The following is a 20481-nucleotide window of genomic DNA, read 5'->3' on the forward strand; positions in this document are numbered from 1 at the left end:
AAAAAAGTCAAACAAAAAGGTTCTGGTAAAGTTGTGTCTTGTGAATAAGGGAGGAATGCTGCCCTTACAGGAAGCAAGCACTGCACTGTTATGACACCAGTCATTAGAGAGGAAGTGTATACTTAAACACTTACCAGCTGCAACCTTTGCATCAAGTAGGCACGCATTCAATCCAGCCTGCAGGTCGTTTTCAGTGAAGATACAGCACTTTAAAAGAAGCTGAGGCCACTAATTAGAGCAATAAATTTGTCCAAAGAAAATCGTAGCTGGATTAAAGGGGGAAAGCAAGCAACAATACAAAACAAACCCAAAGTTCGCATGCCTAGCTATTAAAGAAAATTAGCTATATAAGCTTTGATTACTAAGACGATCTGCATATAGAAAGGAAAGTAGGGCAAAAGTAAAGAAAGAGGAGTACTACATATGGGGTGGAGCTTAATCTTGAAAAGCAGATAAAACTATAATAACAGCAAACAAGCGAAACGGAGATTAACGTGTGACCGAATGAACACCCATCATTTCATGAAACACAATCATTTCGGTTGATAGATTTCTGAGGGATGACGGTACACGCTCATTGATACTAAAGTAAAGACCAGTGTAAAGGTGTCTCTTTGGTTCTTGGAAATCATTAAGGGTTCCGCCCCGCCCCCCCCTCCCATCACAATACCCATTGTCTGATTCCCAGTTCACATTCTTTTGCTAAAGCCCAACCCTCAGGTCCTTCTTGCGAGAAAATGAAAGGCAACACTTTGAACTACCCGAATCCCCCTCCCACGATTTTAGGGGAGCGCCAAAAAGTACTTCAGGGAGGGAGGGGAATGAAAAATGCAAAAAGTGTGGGGTGGAGACACGAGCAGCGCGAAATTCAGAGCGCTGCAATCAGAGCGGAGACGCCAATGGGCTCCTTAGGCGGTTGCGCTCCGCAACGTTAGCCAATAGAGTGCCGAAAGAGAGGGGCGCTCCTGGGGGCTTGGCGAGTTCCCCGCCCTAGAGGTGGTATTGAAAAGGACCCGTGGCCTGCCCGCTCTCGCCCAGCCGGTGGAGATGGTGCCGCAGCAAGAGAAAGGACGGGGGCCGCCTGAGCCTGGGGTGGAGCTGCCCTCGCTGCGTCTGTTCACCTGGGAAGAGATCAGCTTTCACAATGGTCAAGGAGAAGCCTCTCGCGAACGGTGGCTGGTGATTGATAGGAGGGTCTACGACATCACCCGTTTCCACAAGAGGCACCCGGGGGGTTCCCGGGTCATATGCAGCTATGCGGGCCAGGATGCCACGGTGAGAAGGGGAAGGGGTAGAGTAAGCTTCGTTGGTCTAAGGCAGACTCTCATGATTGTCCCCTTTGCTTAGCTTCTTGAATCACATCTTGCGATCTCTACCACTTGCTTCGTGTCTGGATGAGGAGTCCAGTCATTCCTTGCAGGACCATGCATACGTGATTCTGCCGAAAGAAAATACGATTTTCTCATAAAGTTGAGTGAATTGTTTTAAATATGTATGACTCAGATTTTCTTTTGTGTGTGTGTGTGTTTTTGTATGAAAGTTTATGAGAGAGAAATAGTGAACAGGGATCAATTCTTCATTATTTCCTATGGGAGTAAGTCTCTATAGGGACTAATAGAATAATAACTTGCATAACTATCCATTCACATTGCTGGTTTAGAACCATGGACCTTGCTATCATGAAGAGTTGTAAACATGACTGCTTGATATTTATCTGTGGTCTTTAAAGTTGCAGAAAGCAGATTATGAGGGTCCAGGGCCGGCAAGACTTGAAGCTATTGTGGGGGTCTTAATGTATAATTTCCTAGAATCTGGACTTTGCTTAGCAAGGATCAGTACATTTGAGATTGTACTCTTCACATAATAGAGCACTTTAGTATCTCTTTCCATTTATACACACCAGTTAGAACAGGAACTTCACAACGTGCAAATGTATGGGAGCACATTATGGTTCCCAGGTGCATTCAGGTTCTGGGGTAGAGAGTGTGATTCTGATCATGGGATGGAGAGCTATAGATCGACGGCAGACTTTTATGCTCTGAATCATATTTATGGTGGAAAAAAAAACCAGAAGGGTATCTCTGTCTGCAATTTTTCTTGTAAGTATTTACAAACTGGGCAATGCTATATGGAATACATCCATTGGTGGTTGAGGTGGGATAATGTAAAAAACTGAAATTATTATCATCTTCTAGTAAACAATAAGATGAATGAACTACCTTCAGACCCTTCTCCTCCCTCCCCTTTCACCCTTATGATCAATGGATCAAGCTTGCATAACTATCCATTCACATTGCTGGTTTAGGACCATGGACCTTGCTATCATGAATTTCACTATTTTCCTTTGTATTAAACAATTCCAATGTGGACTACATTTACGTAGTTTAATATTGCAAGCTGAAAAGCAAACTTTTTCCAGCAACAGCCTTCCATCATCCACAATAAGGGGTTATAAACGCCTTAAACTGAAAATATTGAAAGAATTTATGTCTGCATCCCAACAGCTTCTGGGTAATCTCTTCATAAAAGTATGTGTTTTCCATTAATTCCCTGAATCTGTAGCACCAGCTATATTGCAGTCATTCTACAAATAAACCCAAAATATTATGTGTACCTTATGATGTGCTGCAGGATCCAGTGGGGATATACTGATCTGAATTAATCCCATGGGTTAGGTTTAAAAAAAAAAAATAAACTCAGGGCATTAATGTATTTTGCAACTTTCCCCTTCAACTACAAAATATCTTTCATTGGAACAAATAGTCCACCCTGTTCTAGTTCAAACTCTGGATTTTTTTTATCTCAGAAATCCTGTTCTAATCCATGTGAATTGAGCAACCTCACTGACTAATGTCACCTTTGGAACTGCTTAACCACAGTGTTGCTTCCTTTTTTGCAAAGTTGAGACACTAAGTCTAGTCTCCTTTCTATTCCAAGAAAAACTCTTAATCTGTATTCCAAGAAACACAGGGCTGAATAAAATGGCTATTTTCCATCATCTTTTCATCCTCACAACAACCCTATGAGGTAGGTCAGGTTTAAAGGAAAAAACAGAACCAAGATCATTCAGAATGTTTCTTCACAGAGTTGGAATTTGAAGACAGGTCTCCCAAGTCATGGTCTAACAGTGTAACTACTACACAACACTGTCAGCTTTTTACAAATCAATAGGAAAATTGTTGTAATCAGTAGTTTGTTTTAATTACTTAATTAAAACATTTATAAGCTGCTTGTCAATGGAATGCAATTAATTTTTTAAACATTAGACATAACATTTATTTTTACTACAATCCTGACAGCTTTTCTAGCCAAAAATTTCCAGTTTTCCAATTCCAGTTTTAAAAATTGTAATTTAAAGAATTCTCTTGTCATGATTTACCTATTTCATATGAGCAAACTGATTTTTGCTACCCAACTTATTTCAAGAAACATTTTTAAAAGCCTTTTTCTATGAGCAATGATGTTGTTGCACAACTGGATCTCACTGGCTTTGCTGCAGTGTCATAATTCCCAGAAGATTAGAGGTTTTGTGTGTTTTTTAAAAAAGGAATTCATTCCAAAGCAGTGACTGGCTGGGGATCAAGGCCTAGGGAGATTGGGTGAGAGTGCCTCCAGAAAATGTCTATGCCTCAGACAAAAATTTACCCTTTCTGCACATCTGGGGGTGGAAATCTCTGTTTCTCATTTTAGCTCAGCAATACCCATGTGCCAACAGCATTTAAGTATGCCTTACAGCTGCAATATAAATTAATACTTGTGCAGATATATGCTCTATATAAACTGTAATCTCCAAAGCCAGAAGCACTTAAAAATATGCCTGGTGGGGAGCAGTTTTGTATTTCAGTTGAATACTTCATGGCTATCATTTTTGTCAGGTTGATTTGTTGTAGCCTGAAGGGCAAAATGGCAAGAATACCTGGAACATCCCATGGCTAGCTCTCTGGGAGGTTGTGACTTTCCAAAGACAGGAGTGTAGCTGCAGAATAGACAGGATTCTTGTGGCACTTTAAGACTAACATTTTTAGCACAAGATTTTGTAAGCTTGGGCCCACTGCCACTTCATCAGATGCATGTTGTGGGTCCTCAGTAAGCAGACCTAGGGGCACACTAAACATCTCAGTTTTCAGGTCCCCTAGCTCTATAATAGCTTTATAATTCCATTTTTAGTGAGGTTGGGCCCACTCTATGGGTTTCCCTACCAAAGTAGATTCAGCTCTATTTTTAGACTCAGCTATCCAGTATAGGCTTCCCAATCCCCAGGTCCCAGAGGGGGATCCCCCGGTTTTACAGGCTTCCCCCCTCCCCCAGCCAGCTGGCCGGCGGGGGAAGCCCCGCCCCCAGAGCCATCACGCACCTCTATGAACGATTCCCATAGGGAATGATGGGGAATTGATCTGCGGGTATTGGGGGCTCTGGGGGGCCTGTTTTTTGAGATAGAGGCACCAAATTTTCAGTATAGCATCTAGTGCCTCTCCCCAAAATACCTCCCAAGTTTCAAAAAGATTGGACCAAGGGGTCCAATTCTATGAGCCCCAAAAGAAGGTGCCCCTATCCTTCATTATTTCCTATGGAAGGAAGGCATTATTTGTGCAGTCCCTTTAAATGTGATGGCCAGAACTCCCTTGAAGTTCAATGATGCTTGTCACACCCTTGCACTTGGCTCTGCCCCCAATGTCTCCTGGCTCCACCCCCAAAGACTCCTGGCTCCACCCCCAAAGCCCCCAGATATTTCTTAAATTGGACTTGGCAACCCTAATCCAGTAAAATCTCTTGTATTTCCCCCATACTCAAAAATGAAGAAAACAGACAAAATATAACCAAGGCCTGTTAGTTATAATATGAACTGCACATTAAACTCATGCCCTCAGCTGTGCAAGCTCTGTAAGAGGCTGCCCATTGCATTTGCCAGCATTTGGGCAACCCACCCTGGCTCCAGGCTCCGAGCTTGATATGGCTACAAGTTGTGCCTGCTTTTCCTTGCCGCACCAAACTGCCCATCAGTCTAGGGTTGCCGAGTCCAATTCAAGAAATATCTGGGGACTTTGGGGGTGGAGCCAGGAACAAGGGTGTGACAAGCATAATTGTACTCCAAATACCTTCCTTCCATAGAAAATAATGGATAGAGGTACCTTCTTTTAGAGCTAATAGAATTGGGCTCCCTGGTCCAATCCTTTTGAAACTTGGAGGGTATTTTGGGGAGAGGCACTGGATGCTATATTGAAAATTTGGTGCCTCTACCTCCCAGAGTCCCAGGTTCCTGTGGATCAATTCTTCATTATTTCCTATGGGAATAAGTCTCTATAGGGAATAATAGAGTTCCCAGCAGACATATCCCCCTCCCCCTCCCCGCTTTCTGATGACCCTGAAGTGAGGGGAGGGCCTCTAAACCAGGGGATCCCCTGCCCCCACCTGGGGATTGGGAACCCTACATCAGTCCCATCTTCACACACTGCCAAGCAAACTTTCAAGCACTTGGGGAAAGTATAGGGTTGCCAAGTCCAATTCAAGAAATATCTGTTGATTTTCGGGGTGGAGCCAGGAGACTTTCAAGGTGGAGCCAGAAGCAAAATTGAACTCTGAAGGGAGTTCTGGCCATCACATTCTAAGGGAATGCATACCTTCTAAATGCCTTCCCTCCATTGGAAATAACGAAGGATAGGAACACCTCCGGTCCAATCCTTTTGAAACTTGGAGGGTGTTTTGAAGAGATGAACTGGATAGAATGCTGAAAATTTGTGTCTACCTCAAAAAACAGTCCCCCCCCCCGAACCCCAGATACCCACAAATCAATTCACCATTATACCCTATGGGAATTGGTCTCCATAGGGAATAATAGAGTGTGCAGCAGACATTTCCCTCCCATCCACCCCCGCTTTCTGATGACCCTGAAGCAAGGGGAGGGCCTCCAAACAGAAGATCCTCTGCCCCCACCTAAGGATTTGGCAACCCTAGGAGTGCACCAAGGAATTAACACCCAAAAGCTTTTTTTTTTACCATGAAGCCAGCAGCAGCAGGTGTAGATGCCTCCCCCCAACTAGGGCTTTTTTATGGGGGAACACAGCAGAATGGAGTTCCAGAACCTCTTCATGGACCTCTCAAAAATGTCTGAGAAACACCTGTGTGCTTCATTTTCCTCTTGAGAGTTCCACACCTCTTTTTCCAGAAAAAAAGCCCTGCACCTCACCCACTCAAATCGTGCTAATCTCTGGTAGGGCTTCACCATCCCCTCAGTAGCAGGCTTTTTATAAAACCCAGTATCACAACAACAACTGTGAAGCAGGTAGGGATATCATAGTGGGAGACCTCCTAGGCATCCCCTCCATTGCCTGCCAGCAACTCAAAGGCTAGGTGGGGGAGGAGGGATAAAGTGGACATTCATACTGATGTCATACTGGCATGCAATGTCACTTTGGCTAGAAAACTGAAAGTTATGTCATGATATTGCAGATGCTCTAGGATATGTCAAACTCCAGGATGTAGCTAGAGTTCTGGCAAATCTTACAGCATCATGATGTCACTTCTAATTCCCTTCCTAATAATCCCCAGCATAGTGTTGGACTTTTTAATTGCACACCGTCTTGACATTTTCAGGTAGATAATTCACTGAAAACATTGAGACAGTGTGCGCTTGCAATAAAAAAGGCCAACGCCATGCTGGGAATTATTAGGAAGGGAACTGAAAACAAATCAGCCAGTATCATAATGCCCCTGTATAAATGGATGGTGCGGTCTCATTTGGAATACCGTGTGCAATTCTGGTCACCGCACCTCAAAAAGGATATTATAGCATTGGGAAAAGGGCAACTAGAATGATTAAAGGTTTGGAACACTTTCCCTATGAAGAAAGGTTAAAACACTTGGGGCTCTTTCACTTGGAGAAACGTTGATTGAGGGGTGACATGATAGAAGTTTACAAGATTATGCATGGGATAGAGAAGGTAGAGAAAGAAGTACTTCTCTCCCTTTCTCACAATACAAGAACTCATGGGCAATCAATGAAATTGCTGAGCAGTCGGGTTAAAACGGATAGGAGGAAGTACTTCACCCAAAGGGTGATTAACATGTGGAATTCACTGCCACAGGAGGTGGCGGCGGCTACAAGCATAGCCAGCTTCAAGAGGGGGTTAGATAAAAATATGTAGCAGAGGTCCATCAGTGGCTATTAGCCACAGTGTGTTTGTGTGTGTGTGTATATATATATTTGGCCACTGTGTGACACAGTGTTGGACTGGATGGACCATTAGCCTGATCCAACATGGCTTCTCTTATGTTTATGCAAGACTGTGAAGTGGAATAATTTGTTTCTCTTGTGTTTCATATTGCAGTCTGTTTAAAGGTAGAAGCTTTGGAATGTTAAAGTGCCTTTGTGCACATTTATATTGTTCATCTTAGATTATTTAGACGTAGAGTCTACTCAGAAGTAGAGGCCAAAAAGTTTTTCCTATTACATATAAATGTTTTGATAATTTAGTTTCACCCTGACATTTCTTCTATTATAGTTTTGCTTAAACTCAGGGAGCCCCCTTTTTTTCTACAGGAGGTGGTGGCGGCTACAAACATAGACAGCTTCAAGAGGGGATTGGATAAACATATGGAACAGAGGTCCATCAGTGGCTATTAGCTATGAGATATAGATGGAATTCTCTGTCTGGGGCAAGTGATGCTCTGTATTCTTAGAGCTTGGGGGGGCCAACAGTGGGAGGGCTTCTAGTGTCCTAGCCCCACTGGTTGACCTCCTGATGGCACCTGGGGTTTTTGGCCACTGTGTGACAGAGTGTTGGACTGGATGGGCCACTGGCCTGATCCAGTATGGCTTCTCTTATGCTCTTATGTAATTTTCTACTGGAAGTGATGTCACTTGCCAGCATGACACTGGTACATCTGTCCCCACCCCACAAAATCCTCCTGGGGGTTCCAGGTGGTGGCCTGGCATCCTGGAAGCATGCAAAATAAATCCCTTATAACGACCAATCAAATAGGACCCCCCCACACACACACCAAAATTCTGCTTGACCTGAAAGTGACCAACTAATACTATATTGTTGCAACTGGAATGGAAGCATGGAGAGCTCTGCAGCTTAGCCCCCTCATTGGCTCAGCTGCACAAAGCAGTGTTTCCTCTTCCCTCCCCCCCAAGCCTCCAGTTCTCTGAGGGGGATGGGTGCAAAACTGCTCCTACCACTGTTTGGGCAGAAGTGTGCTTTTTGAAGGACTTTACTGGCTTTTGCTGAAGTTGCTTGATGCCTTGTTGGCTTTTGTTTAACTACGCTTTATAGTTTTCTGTTGACTGTGTGTTCTTTGATTGACTAACCATTGGTTGGCGCCTACCTTGGCTCAAAAAAGATATTCTAAGTAAATAAATACATTTCTTGTTCTTATTACATCTGTTGTCATTTTGCTGAATTTGTGAATCCTGTGTGGTGTGTGTGTGTAAGAACTCGTGTACACACACAGAAAATTTATTTGTGTATAGATAGGGGCAAAAAAATACCTTCCCCAAGTCTGAAATGATTACCCATATCTTTCATGCAAAAGCAGTTTCCCACATCCAAACACATTTATTGGAGAGGAGGAGGACTTAAGTATTCCATATGTTCTGGTGCAGAAACACCAGTATTAAGAATGCAGACATTTACTGCTGACACAGCCTGTTCATAAAGTACCACCCTTTTGAAGGGAAAAAGAAAATATGTGCGATATAAGTTTAACTCTAATTCTCAAAGTGTTTTGTTTGTGTCGCCTCTTGCTCAGGGTTATGCCTAAAGGCAAACTGAGCACCTGCATAATTATAGCTTAGAATTAATTATTATCCTTCAGACTGCCATATGATTTCCTGCATAAATGTCAAGACCATGTTAACCATCTAAAAAAGAAGTTCAACAAGTTGAGGTGGGATGGAGAAATCATTAATTTCTTCTCACATTGTTTTCATTATAATTAAACATCACTGCAATTCAGGATAACATAAATTTTAAGTATTACCAAGGACAAATAAAAAACACAATGATTTGATATAGAGATTATGAAGAAATGCATTTTGGGGTGGAGGTCTGAAATGAATAAAATCTTCATCTGGAGTTTTCATAAGGTTTTCTCCATGGACAGAGAACAGGCAGAGAGGGAGGAAGTCAGTTCAGTGGCTTTCCAGCCTCATCTTAGCTACCTCTTAAGAAATGCCAATAGTCCATCTACAGACAATAGGATGGTTCAGTCTCTCCCCCTCCTCCTGCTCCTCCAAGCAGAGAACAGAGATCTGGAGGTATTAAGTACTAAAAGACACCAGGAACAAACTTCTAGAGACTTTAGGAAAAGCTTCTTTGAACCAGCCTGACCTGGTTAGTGGGTGGGGAAAAGAGGATGCTAAAATTCCTGGGAGCAAGGAGTTTTTGTGCTGATTCCATTGACTACAGAACTTTTTTAACTGAGGTCTGGAGGAGGCAGGCAGGGTGGTGCCATGTGCTGGCCTAAACATTGGAAGGAAGCCTGAAAGTAATTGCACATCTCTCTGTAACTTTCTAAGCTAAGGAATCTGCTTTGTATTTAACAACAAATAAGATATGTATGGAGGGAGAGGCAGGTGAATTGTGTTTTACCCTTTTGAATCCCTTGTTCAGTCTGGTGCTGAGGCAGAAGTATGCTTTATAACTTTTGATCATGGTAGTGGTTTTCTGTGCCATGCAGACCTCCACCATCTTGGATACACTGTTTTAAAAGGAGCATCAGGAGAAAGGGGAGGCCAGTCGGTTGGCACTTGACTGCTCTCCCAGTGGTGCGCAAAGCAGCAGGCTGTCCCATGGTAATCAAGTACAGGGCAGCAGGAGATGCAGAGACAAGGCCTCAGAATGCTGAAGCGAATCAGGGAGCCCTGACCCTTCCAATGGGCAATCCTACAAAGGTCATGTGGTGGTGACAGTTGAACAGAGAGAGAGAAAGCCCCTCCAGGTGCGGCGAAAACCTTGGAGGGCAGGGTGGAACAGGGCCTGCCGGTCAGTGCAGATTCAGTCCACCACAGAGATGTTTTACTCTATCTACAGGGCCAGCTCACCCACTAGGCAAACTAGGCAGTTGCCTAGGGCACCAGGAGGGGGGTGCCAAATTGGGCTCCCCCCTCGTGCCCAAGACAACCGTCTAGTTTGCCACCACCACCTTCCTCCCCTCCCTTCCACAACACTTCTCCCCCTCCCCAAGCTTGCCACGACAAAGCAGGGCCCTACTGGCTTTGAGGCAGCTGCATGTTTTTTAAAACCAGTGCTGGAGGTGGATTCGCTCCCCCTCACTTCCAGTTCTGGAAAGAAGGGGAGAGAGGCCTTCTCCCATGCTGGCTTCAAAAAACGCGCAGCTGCCTCGAAGCCAATAGGGTCCAGCCTTGTTGTGGCAACCTTGGAGGCAGGGTGGGAGGCGGTTGCGGTGTGGGTAGGGTTGCCATATCTAGCTGAGACCTCGTCGGGACACCCCACCCCAACTCCTCGCTGCCCAGAAAGTAATGGGAAGGCAGTTGGGTGACCATTAATTTGTTTACCTGAGGCGCGCGCCACGGCTGCTCCCTCGTGACGTTCTAAAGGGGGTCTCGTGCCTCCTCTCAAACTGCCTGAAGAGCACGCGCCACTGCCGCCACTGCAGCCGAAGCTCCCCCCGCCACCGCTACTACCTCAAATGCCGGTTTCGAAGTGGGAGGAGCGGGGGGGGGGGAATGAGCCGAACTCTCCTTAGTTGTCCTCATCCTCCCCCCCCCCCCCTCCTGGCTTTGGACATGCGTAGAAGAAGCAAGCATTTTGCCGGCTGCTGTTGCCGGGCTTTCTGCTCCTCCAAAAAAGCCGCTGAACGGGGTGGAGGGGGCGGGGCTGTGTCATGAAGCCCAAGAGCGGTGCGAAAAGGCTTCTGGGGGCTGTAGTTTAGCATTTCAGTCATTGTTCAAAGCGCTTTGCACGGTGCAAATCGGGACAAAATTGGGTCATGTTGGGATGTCGGGACAAGAAGGTCCATAACGGTGACGGTCCTGATATATCGGGACGGATGGCAACCCTAGGTGTGGGGGGCAACAGGCAGGGAGTCTGCTTGGGATGCCATGAGCCCTATCTATCTACCAACCAGGAAGTTCACAATCACCAGTAAAGGGAATGGCAATCTAGTGTGTACATTTATGCCAAGTCCTATATAAGCCATAACTTGTCTTCCATGGCCTTTGAGTCACCTTCAGCAGCATATAATATTCACTTTCAATGCAGCCTTTCCCCTTTCCTGGCTCCAATCCCCAGTCCAAGCCAGAAAAGAACTCCCACCCAAACTTGCCCAGCCCTACATTTATTTATGTCTCACCATTTAAAACCAAACAGCTAATAAGCAAACATTAAATAAATTTGGTTTTCATATCATGGGAAGTGTGAAAAATAATAAGGTTCTCTATCGTCTGCTGGTCACATATATAAAGATATGTGTTTCATATTTTCCATTTTCATCATCTCGAAAAGTTAGAAAGCATAATCTGGATACAGAATCTTGCTTAAGTAAGATTGCTTAAGTAATCTTGTTTAAATAGGATTACATTGCTCAATGTAAGTATTCGTTAGAGGATATGCTCGGTTTGATATTGGTAATATTTCACACTTGACTGCATATGTTTGACTCCTGACAAAATCTAAACAACCAAGAGATGCCAACAAGTCTAAAATCCTTGGATGTTGAATTTGTGGGTAAAATTGCATGTTCCAATTTCCCCCCTCAAATTTAATTTTATGAAATTTTTAAACTTAACTAACATAACAAACATAGGGGGTTTCATTCCAAGCATTACAATTATTGTGTGAGATCAACTTATACATCCATAAAGCAACATTCAAACAGTTACGAAGGAAGGTGCACATTACTGTATCGATAACTCCGTATTTATTGAATTTATATTTTAGGTTTCCTGAAGAGTTAATGAAAGCCTAATGATCCTTAGTATAATACCAGTAAAATACTGATAAGGGATAGAATAAACACATTCACGTAATGCTGACAGGGCTTTTTTAGTAGCAGGAACTCTTTTGCATATTAGGCCACACGCCCCTGATGTAACCAATCCTCCAAGAGCTTTCAGGGCTTTTCTTACAGGGCCTACTGTAAGCTCCAGGAGGATTGGCTACATCAGGGGTGTGTGGCCTTATATGCAAAGGAGTTCCTGCTACAAAAAAAGCCCTGTGATAAGGAATAGAATAAACACATTTATGTAAACATCCCTATATTATAATCAGATCAATTCAGTAAAACATTGTTGGATTTAAGATAAACAATAATTGGATCCCAATAGTTTTACATATGATTTGTTGTAGATAATAAAGAATCTCCTAAAAAGAATACATGATGAGTAATTTGAGACAGTATGAATGTTTCCCAAATTCTATCGTACCATGTTTTGAGTGTAATTCCAAATTTGAAATATTGTGTTAGAAATAGTCACAACTATTGCAAGCTATTTGGAATTGTAGGTTACAGTGTTCCTCTATGTAAATGCATGATGTAAATGATTTTTACTCTATGTTGAATACTCCATGTGCTAAAGATGTCTAGGAGCTACAGAGCACAGAAGATTGTGTACCAACTTGATGGTAAATTAACAAAATTATTAATAAATAGAACTTGGATAAAAGGACTAGATCTAAAATGGAATACTGGGGACTGACAATCCAGTGAGCATTAATATCATCATCAAATGAACCTTTAATGGCATAGTAATACAATAAAACAAGGATAAAACTGTCCAAGAACTAGACACCTAAAAAAGTTTTTTTTAAAAAAGGGTCACCACCAACCAGAACCCACTGAAGTTAAAAAGGCAGAGCAGGTAGGCAGAACAGATCTATATTTTATATTCTCTAGTTCTTAACTTCCATACACATGTCAGGAATTCAGCCACAGATGCAGTGATTTTGGGAGACTTGTCAGATAACAAAAAGGCTAAATTATTATTGGTCAAAGGGTTTGAAGAGGGGAGAAGAGGGCGAATCCAGTAGTGGCGCAGAGAAGAGTAATGAGAGCAGCAAAGGAGAATATGTTGAACAGAACCAGGTTCCTAAAAGAAGCAAGAGGAAACTCTTTCCTTATAAGGAATGCCCTTATATCTGGCTTTCAAGACAGCCATAGGGAAAAGATTAAATCTGGCAAGCATAAAGGCTCTGTGATGTAAGGGATTTGTCAGGTTAGAAAAATACTGTGCCATAGAATCTTGAACAAAAGGGAGGCCAAAAAATGTGGGGAGCAAACTCCAGAGCTACCAGCCTTGAATATTTGGGTTTCAATATCCCAGATCCTCCTTCAGAGGACAATCTGAAATATGGCCCTTTCATCAGAATTGGCCAGGGAGTCAAGTTAAATTCCAATGGATTTAATTTTGGATACTATAAATTGAGCAAGGAAAAACAAAGAAGGGAAAGAAACTTAACCCAAAAACTGGAGTAAGAAACCTGAAAGGTTAATATGCAATTAAAGGGCCAAACATTAAAACATTTAATATTTTGTCCCTTTAATTGCATAGTAACCTTTCAGGTTTCTTACTATAAACTGAGATCATGTCGAGCTGTAAAGGTCAGCAGGGAGGAGAGCAATAAGATTATTAGAAGGAGGGCTAAAATGAAGATGAAGCCAATACTTTATGGCAGATAACAATGTACGTGATTTGATAAGGTGCAGGCCTAGTTCAGCACAGAGGGTAAAATAAGTAACAGAGTTGGGTAGACCAAGAATTCTGCACAGGAAGACAGCATTAATATTTTCAACCTCTTTAGAGAAATTCTGAATCCGCACAGGGATCCCATGCAGCAGACATGAGATAACTGTGACCTGGAAAATCCACAGGGCAGCTGAAACAAATTGGCTATCTCTTATATGGAAAAAATGTGTTATAGCTGCAATCCTATTCCTGACCAAATTAAGCGAATGCTCCCAATGGGAGCACCATTTTAGGTTGTACTGAAACAAAACACCTAGGTATCTAAATGATTTTACCTGTTCAATTTCTCTGCTTTCTATTCTCCAACTAAAACACTTCCAAAATTTAGAAAAGCCCAATATTTTGGTCTTATCAAAATTAACGGAAAGAAAGTTCTGTTTGCAGTAACTAGTGAATTCTGATAAGAATCACAGTAAACCAACCCTAGTAAAAGAAAGAATCACTGCATCATCAGCGTATAATAAAATGGGGACCAAAACAGTGTTCAATTTAGGAGGGTGGCCATCTATTTTAGCTAAGCAAGGAGATAGATCTAAGAGAAATAAATTAAAAAGAGTGGGGGTCAGGACACATCCTTGTTTAACACCTTTAGTCACAGAGAATTTATGTGAAAGGGACCCTCTCCTGTTGAATCTAACCTGAGAGGTGTTTTCTGAATGTGATTTGCAAAGCAAAAACAAAAGACGGTCAATGCCCAGTTTGTGCAATTTTCCCCATAATAGGGGCCTGTGAACGGAATCAAAAGCTTTATGGAGGTCAATAAAAGCTGAATAAAGCTTTCCACCTGGGTAGTGAAGATATTTCTCAGCTAGAAAGGCTAGAGTGGAACAGTGGTCCAGGGTGGAATGGTTTACCATAAAACCAGTTTGTTCTTTGCCTGGTAAATTATGTTTGGAGATCCAATCAGATAGGTTTTTTTTTAAGATGTTTAGCATAAAGCTTCCCTAGGATGGATAGAAGGCTAATAAGTCTATAATGTTAGGATAACCCTTTTTAAAAAAGGGAACTATTACAGAATTCAACCAGGAGTCAAGGAGAATGCCATACTTATCAACCAATGTAAAAAGGTGGGCAAGGGAGTTAGACCATCATTACACTATATACTATATACTATGAGTACACTATACTCATATAAAGTCCAACTTGGATTATTGGCTGCATCTTTGGATAGACATTAAACATCTAGAGTACTACACCAGGATTTCATGGAATGAGATGGGAAGTTTTACCATAGAATGAAAAGAAGGACTCTTGGTGTTAATGCTTCCTTTTTCATTAAGGACTAAAAGTTATGCTTGTTTTGTAATTTATGATGGTGGAATTTATATGAGTATGTTTATCTTTGTTGACTTTGTATAATTTAATAATAGAAGCTGGTTTTCACCGTGGGTTATGTACCTTTGATTTTTTTGTCCTTTTGCCGTGTTACTCTGTGTTATATAATCCCTGGGTGGGGGCAGGGGATCCCCTGGTTTCCAGGCCCTCCTTCCACTTCAGGGTCATCAGAAAGCGGGAGAAGGAGGAAAATATCTGCAGGGCACTCCGTTATTCCCTATGGAGACCAATTCCCATAGGGTATAATGGAGAATCAATCTGTGGGTATCTGGGGGTCTGGTGGGACTGGGTTTTTTTGAAGTAGAGAAACCAACATTTCAACATAGCATCTGGTACCTCTCCTCAAAACACACTCCAAGTTTTAAAAAGATTGGACCAGGGAGTCCATTTCTATGAGCCCCAAAGAAGGTGCCCTTATCCTTCATTATTTCCAGTGAATGGAAGGAAAGGTGTTCAATCCCTTTAAATGTGATGGCCAGAACTTCCTTTGGAGTTGTCATGCTTGTCACAACCTTGCTTTTAGCTCCACCCCCAAAGTCACCAGATACAGGACCTCCGTCTTTGTCGGATTTAATTTCAGTCTCCTCAGCCTGAGCCACTAGTTTGCAATGCTGTGGACAGATTTTCTGGGATGGAATCGGACTGGCCGCCCATCAGCAGATAGAGCTGGGTGTCATCTGCATACTGGTGACAACCCAGCCCATACCTCTGGACAACCTGGGCAAGGGGGTGCGTAAGAACATAAGAGAAGCCATGTTGGATCAGGCCAATGGCCCATCCAGTCCAACACTCTGTGTCACACAGTGGCAAAAAAATTTATGTATACACACACACTTTGGCTAATAGCCACTGATGGACCTCTGCTCCATATTTTTATCTAAACCCCTCTTGAAGGTGGCTATGCTTGTGGCCGCCACCACCTCTTGTAGATGTTGAACATCAGAGAAAGAACCGCTCCCTGCGGCACACCACATATAAGTGGGTGTCGTCGGGATAGTTCGTCTCCTAGCGCCACCTTCTGTCCCCAGGAAGGAGGAAAGCCAGTTCAAGGCCAACGCCTGAATCTCAGCGTCGGCGTTACATTTTAAATTACTATTTTATTTACTTATTTTTGTATTTGCTCTTCCCCCTCTTTCTATCCCTCCCTCTCCCTTGGCTTAGGAGCTCCCACTACTGAGTACATGGTCCATTATTATTGTTATTAGGTTTGTAACTATACTTATGGTATATTAGTTAGATCGCTGGATATACATATATATACATCTATAGTAATAATTCTCTTATTGCCATGGCCTAACCGAGGAAGGCCATTTGCTAATATTTTGAGAACAAACAATTGGCCCATCACATGTCAGTTAGTGTGTCTGACATCCCATTGATTGACTTCCCTGCCCCCGCCTCCTCAGGCCCAGGAATGTTGACAGCCCCAGACAGCCACATCTGTTAGCTCTTTGTCAACTGGCTTCAGAAAGGGCTGTTGAGCTCCTGTGACCTCACAAAAGGCCCTATCAACAGCCCACACAGATGGCCTCCCAGCCCACACAGCCTCAGAAGGCCACTGCAATTCAGTTACAGGGATTCCTGGATTACACTTCCGCACTGGATCCTTCCCAGTCTGGTTTTTGACCGGGTCACAGGACGGAGATGGTTCTGGTTGACCTCATAGATGACCTCATGCAACATCTGGATTGGGGCGGCTCAGCAGTGCTGTTATTATTAGATCTATCAGCCGCATTTGATATAGTTGACCATCAGCTACTGTCTAGCCACCTTGCTGACGTGGGAATCCAGGGGTCCGTCTTGCAGTGGTTGGCCTCTTCTCCAAGGTTGGGGACAAAGGGTGGTGATAGGGGAGGAATCATCCCAAAGGCACCCATGGTGTGCCATAGGGTGCAGTTCTGTCCCTGATATTATTTAATATCTACATGCGCCCCTTTGCCCAGATTGTCAGGAGGTATGGGCTGGGATGTCACCAATATGCAGATGACACCCAGCCCTATCTATTGATGGGTGGCGAGTCCGACTGTACCCCAGAAAATCTAGACCTGGCTCTTCAAGCTGTAGCATCTTGGCTCAGGCTGAGTTAGTTGAAGCTGAATCTGACCAAGACAGAGGTTCTCTATCTGAGTCAGGGTGGTACAGAAGGGGAGATCCCTTTGCTGGCTCTTGACAGGGCGTCCCTAATACCAGCCCCTAAGGTCAAGAGCTTGGGAGTGCTCCTGAAGTCCTCTCTTACAATGAAGGCCCAGGTAGCAGCCATTACCAGATCCACCTTTTTTCATCTTCGGCGGGTACAGCAGTTGGCCCCCTTCCTGGAACATGACGACTTAGCAATGGTGATCCATGCTACGGTCACCTCGAGAATAGATCACTGTAATGCTCTCTACATGAGGCTACCCTTGGCCCTGACTCAGAAACTACAGCTAGTGCAGAACACTGTGGCATGGCTGTTAATGGGGCTCCCTCACTGGGAGCACATTAGGCTTCCCAACCCTCCTGCCCTGGCGGGGGATCCCAGGATTTCCACCCTCTTCCCCCACTCCCTCCAAAAATGGAAGAGGGGGGAGAGTGGGGAAACGGCGCCGAGCCGCCGGATCCTGGAGCCGGCGAGGCCGCCGCGCCGCTGCCGCCCCCTCCCTGCCCACTGCAGTTTCTCCTCCGAGATGGGCCCAGGCTGAGCCCATCTCGGAGGAGCAGCCAAGAGGCTGCAGCAGCGCAGGAGAGGGCGAGGCAGGCTAGGAGCATGGCGAGCCGCGAATCCGGGCCCTTCTAGGACCCGGACTTGCGGCTCGCCACGCTCCCGGCCCACCTCCACCCCCCCTCCACTTCCACCCCAGAGGCGGAGTGGGCAAGGCTGCAGCGGCGCGGCGGCCTCTTCTCCGCTCGCCGTGGCTGCTCCTCCAAGATGGGCTCAGGCTGAGCCCATCTCAGCAGCCACGGTGCGCGGAGAAGAGGCGGCAGCTGCGGGGTGGCTCGCCACGCTCCCCGACGCCGTTTCCCCCTCCTCTCTAGCTCCACCCCAGTGTCTCCTGGCTCCACCCCCAAAGTCTCCTGGCTCCACCCCCAAAGTCCCCAGATATTTCTGGGGTTGAATTTGGCAACCCTAGAACACATTCAGCCAGTGCTGAAAGAGCTGCACTACCTATTGTGTTCCGAGTCTGTTTCAAGGTGTTGGTATTGACCTTTAAAACCCTTTATGGTCGGGGGCCTGCCTATCTATGGGACTGCCTTTCTCCACATGTTCCCGAGAGAGCACTGCATTCAAGGACACAAAACCTACTGTCCATCCCTGGACCAAAAGAGGCTGGACTATGCTGCACACCGGCTAGTACCTTCTTGGTGGCAGCACCAGAAATGTGGAATGTTCTACCAGAGGCCATAAGGGCCCTGCAGGATCTCTCTACTTTCCACAGGGCCTGCAAAACTGAACTGTTCCGACTGGCCTTTAATATCTAAGCTGAGAGAGGACTGCCACCCCACATCACTAAAGAGCTACGACTACTATACAGTCACCATCAGGAAAGAGGAACCCACTTATATTGAAGTTGTGCAGCACCACAGAATGTTTTAATTGAAATTGTATTTTATTGGTTTTAAATTGTAAATATAAATGTCTGAACTGACTGTTAGCCACCCTGAGTCTGCTTGCAGAGAGGGTGGGTGTAACGTACTTTATTAGGAGCACGTTGCAAGAGAGGGAACACGCGGACCGGGTCCCGCTTATGTACAGTCCCCGGTACAGCCTACTGGACAGGTCAGGCCAATCCTGACTTGTTAAACTTCCCGCCACAGCTGGTGATTGGCGGGGGATTTCGCGCCCCGCGCTGGAGGCGCCTGGGACAGCCCAGTGGCCTCTGCGCATGTCGCGTCTGGCTGCTGATACACTACAGTGGGATAGAAATTTAAGGTATATATATGCACACACACACACACACACATATGCTTTTCTCTGCTTGTTTTATCGCATTTATTGCATTTTCTTGGCAGTTATACTTGGCAGTTATATACTTGGCAGTTATACTGCTTGTTTTATCGCATTTATTGCATTTTCTTGGCAGTTATACTGCTTTAAGTTCAAATAAAGCTTGTTTTTAATTTTTTTTAAAACCCCCACAAAACTCCAATGCAATACGGGAGTGGAATTCTCCAGCCTTGGAAACACCAATAGGAGCCCTCCAAAGCATTACTGGCTGCCAATAACAGAGTTCTCATTCTGCTAGAGGCCTGTAGCTAGGAATTTTGAAGCATGGGGGCTAGGGTTGCCAAGTCCAATTCAAGAAATATCTGGGGACTTTGGAGGTGGAGCCAGGAGACATTAGGGGTGGAGCCAAGATCAAGGCTGTGGCAAGCATAATTGAACAAGAGGAATGGATCCTCCATGACAATGCACAGACCAGCTTATGCAGGACCCTCAATCAATTACCACCATGCTTGACATTGGGAGGTATGCCAAGTATGCCAAAGCTGTTGCCATCACCGTCCCCTGCCTGAATACGGCCAGCTGTTTCTTGGAAGGGAGGGAGCCCCCTTCACTGCGCGAGGAGTCGCCAGGCCCACAGGCTCGAAGGCGCGGCAAAGCAGCCCCGCGCAAGGTGCCTCTTCCAAGCCCCTGCTGCCTCCCGGCCCATCCGCCGCCTGCTGCTCCTCCCCACCCTCCCAGGGCCTGGCGAAGCATCCCAGCAGTAGGCCCGGGCGGGCGCCCCAGCGGCAGCAGGCCGCGCAAGGCCCTCCTCCTCCGGGCCGCCGGGCACCTTTGCGCGCCTGGTTGGGAAAGCAGCGGCTGCATCTTCCCGTCGCCCCCGCGGCCCTGCTCGGCCTCCGCCTGCCTGCCTGCAAGCGGTGAGTAGCAGGGCGGCACAGACAGAGCGGGTGACAAGGAGGGTGGAGGCAGGCCAGGAGCGTGGCGAGCCGCGAGTCTGGGTCCTAGAAGGACCCAGATTCGCGGCTCGCCACGCTCCTGGCCTGCCTGCAGCCTCCCCTTCTCTGATTTTAACATCAGAGGCGGAGCGGGCGATGCTGCTGCGCTGCCGCCTCTTCTCCGTAGCTGCTCCTCCGAGGCTGAGCCCATCTCGAAGGAGCAGCTACGGAGAAGAGGCGGCAGCGCAGCGGCGTCGCCCGCTCCGAGAAGGGGGGGCTCACCACGCTCCTTGGTGCCGTTTCCCCCCTCCCCCCGCTTCCATTTTTTGGGGGAGCGGGAGAAGAGGCTGGAAAACCTGGGGTCCCCCGTCAGGGCGGGAGGGTTGGGACCCCTAATGGGGGCACTGGAGAAAGCGGTGGGGGCTGTGGGACCCAAAATGATATTGTAAAAATAAAATATAAAATAAAAATGCCTAATATAGCAGTCACCATCAATATCGAAAGCCCAGCCAGGCAGGGGGAAAGACAGGGTCTGAGGCCTGCTGTGAAAGTAAGCTGCCAGAGGCTGGAAGGCAGGTCTG

At 45.5% G+C, this 20481-nt stretch overlaps 1 protein-coding gene across 1 annotated transcript in view; it reads left to right on the top strand.

Annotated features, from left to right (window-relative positions):
• Positions 1 to 999: 999 nt before the first annotated feature.
• The window catches only part of LOC132590220 (acyl-CoA (8-3)-desaturase-like), a 56391-nt gene continuing 36909 nt past the window's right edge, over positions 1000 to 20481 (top strand). The window contains exon 1 of the mRNA XM_060263185.1: positions 1000 to 1275. Coding sequence (XP_060119168.1) covers positions 1048 to 1275 — 228 coding nt within the window. The 5' untranslated portion in view covers positions 1000 to 1047. The remainder of the gene's footprint in view (positions 1276 to 20481) is intronic.

Source organism: Heteronotia binoei, chromosome 21 (genome assembly GCF_032191835.1).
Source record: "Heteronotia binoei isolate CCM8104 ecotype False Entrance Well chromosome 21, APGP_CSIRO_Hbin_v1, whole genome shotgun sequence".
In the NCBI taxonomy this organism is placed as follows: Eukaryota; Metazoa; Chordata; class Lepidosauria; order Squamata; family Gekkonidae; genus Heteronotia; species Heteronotia binoei.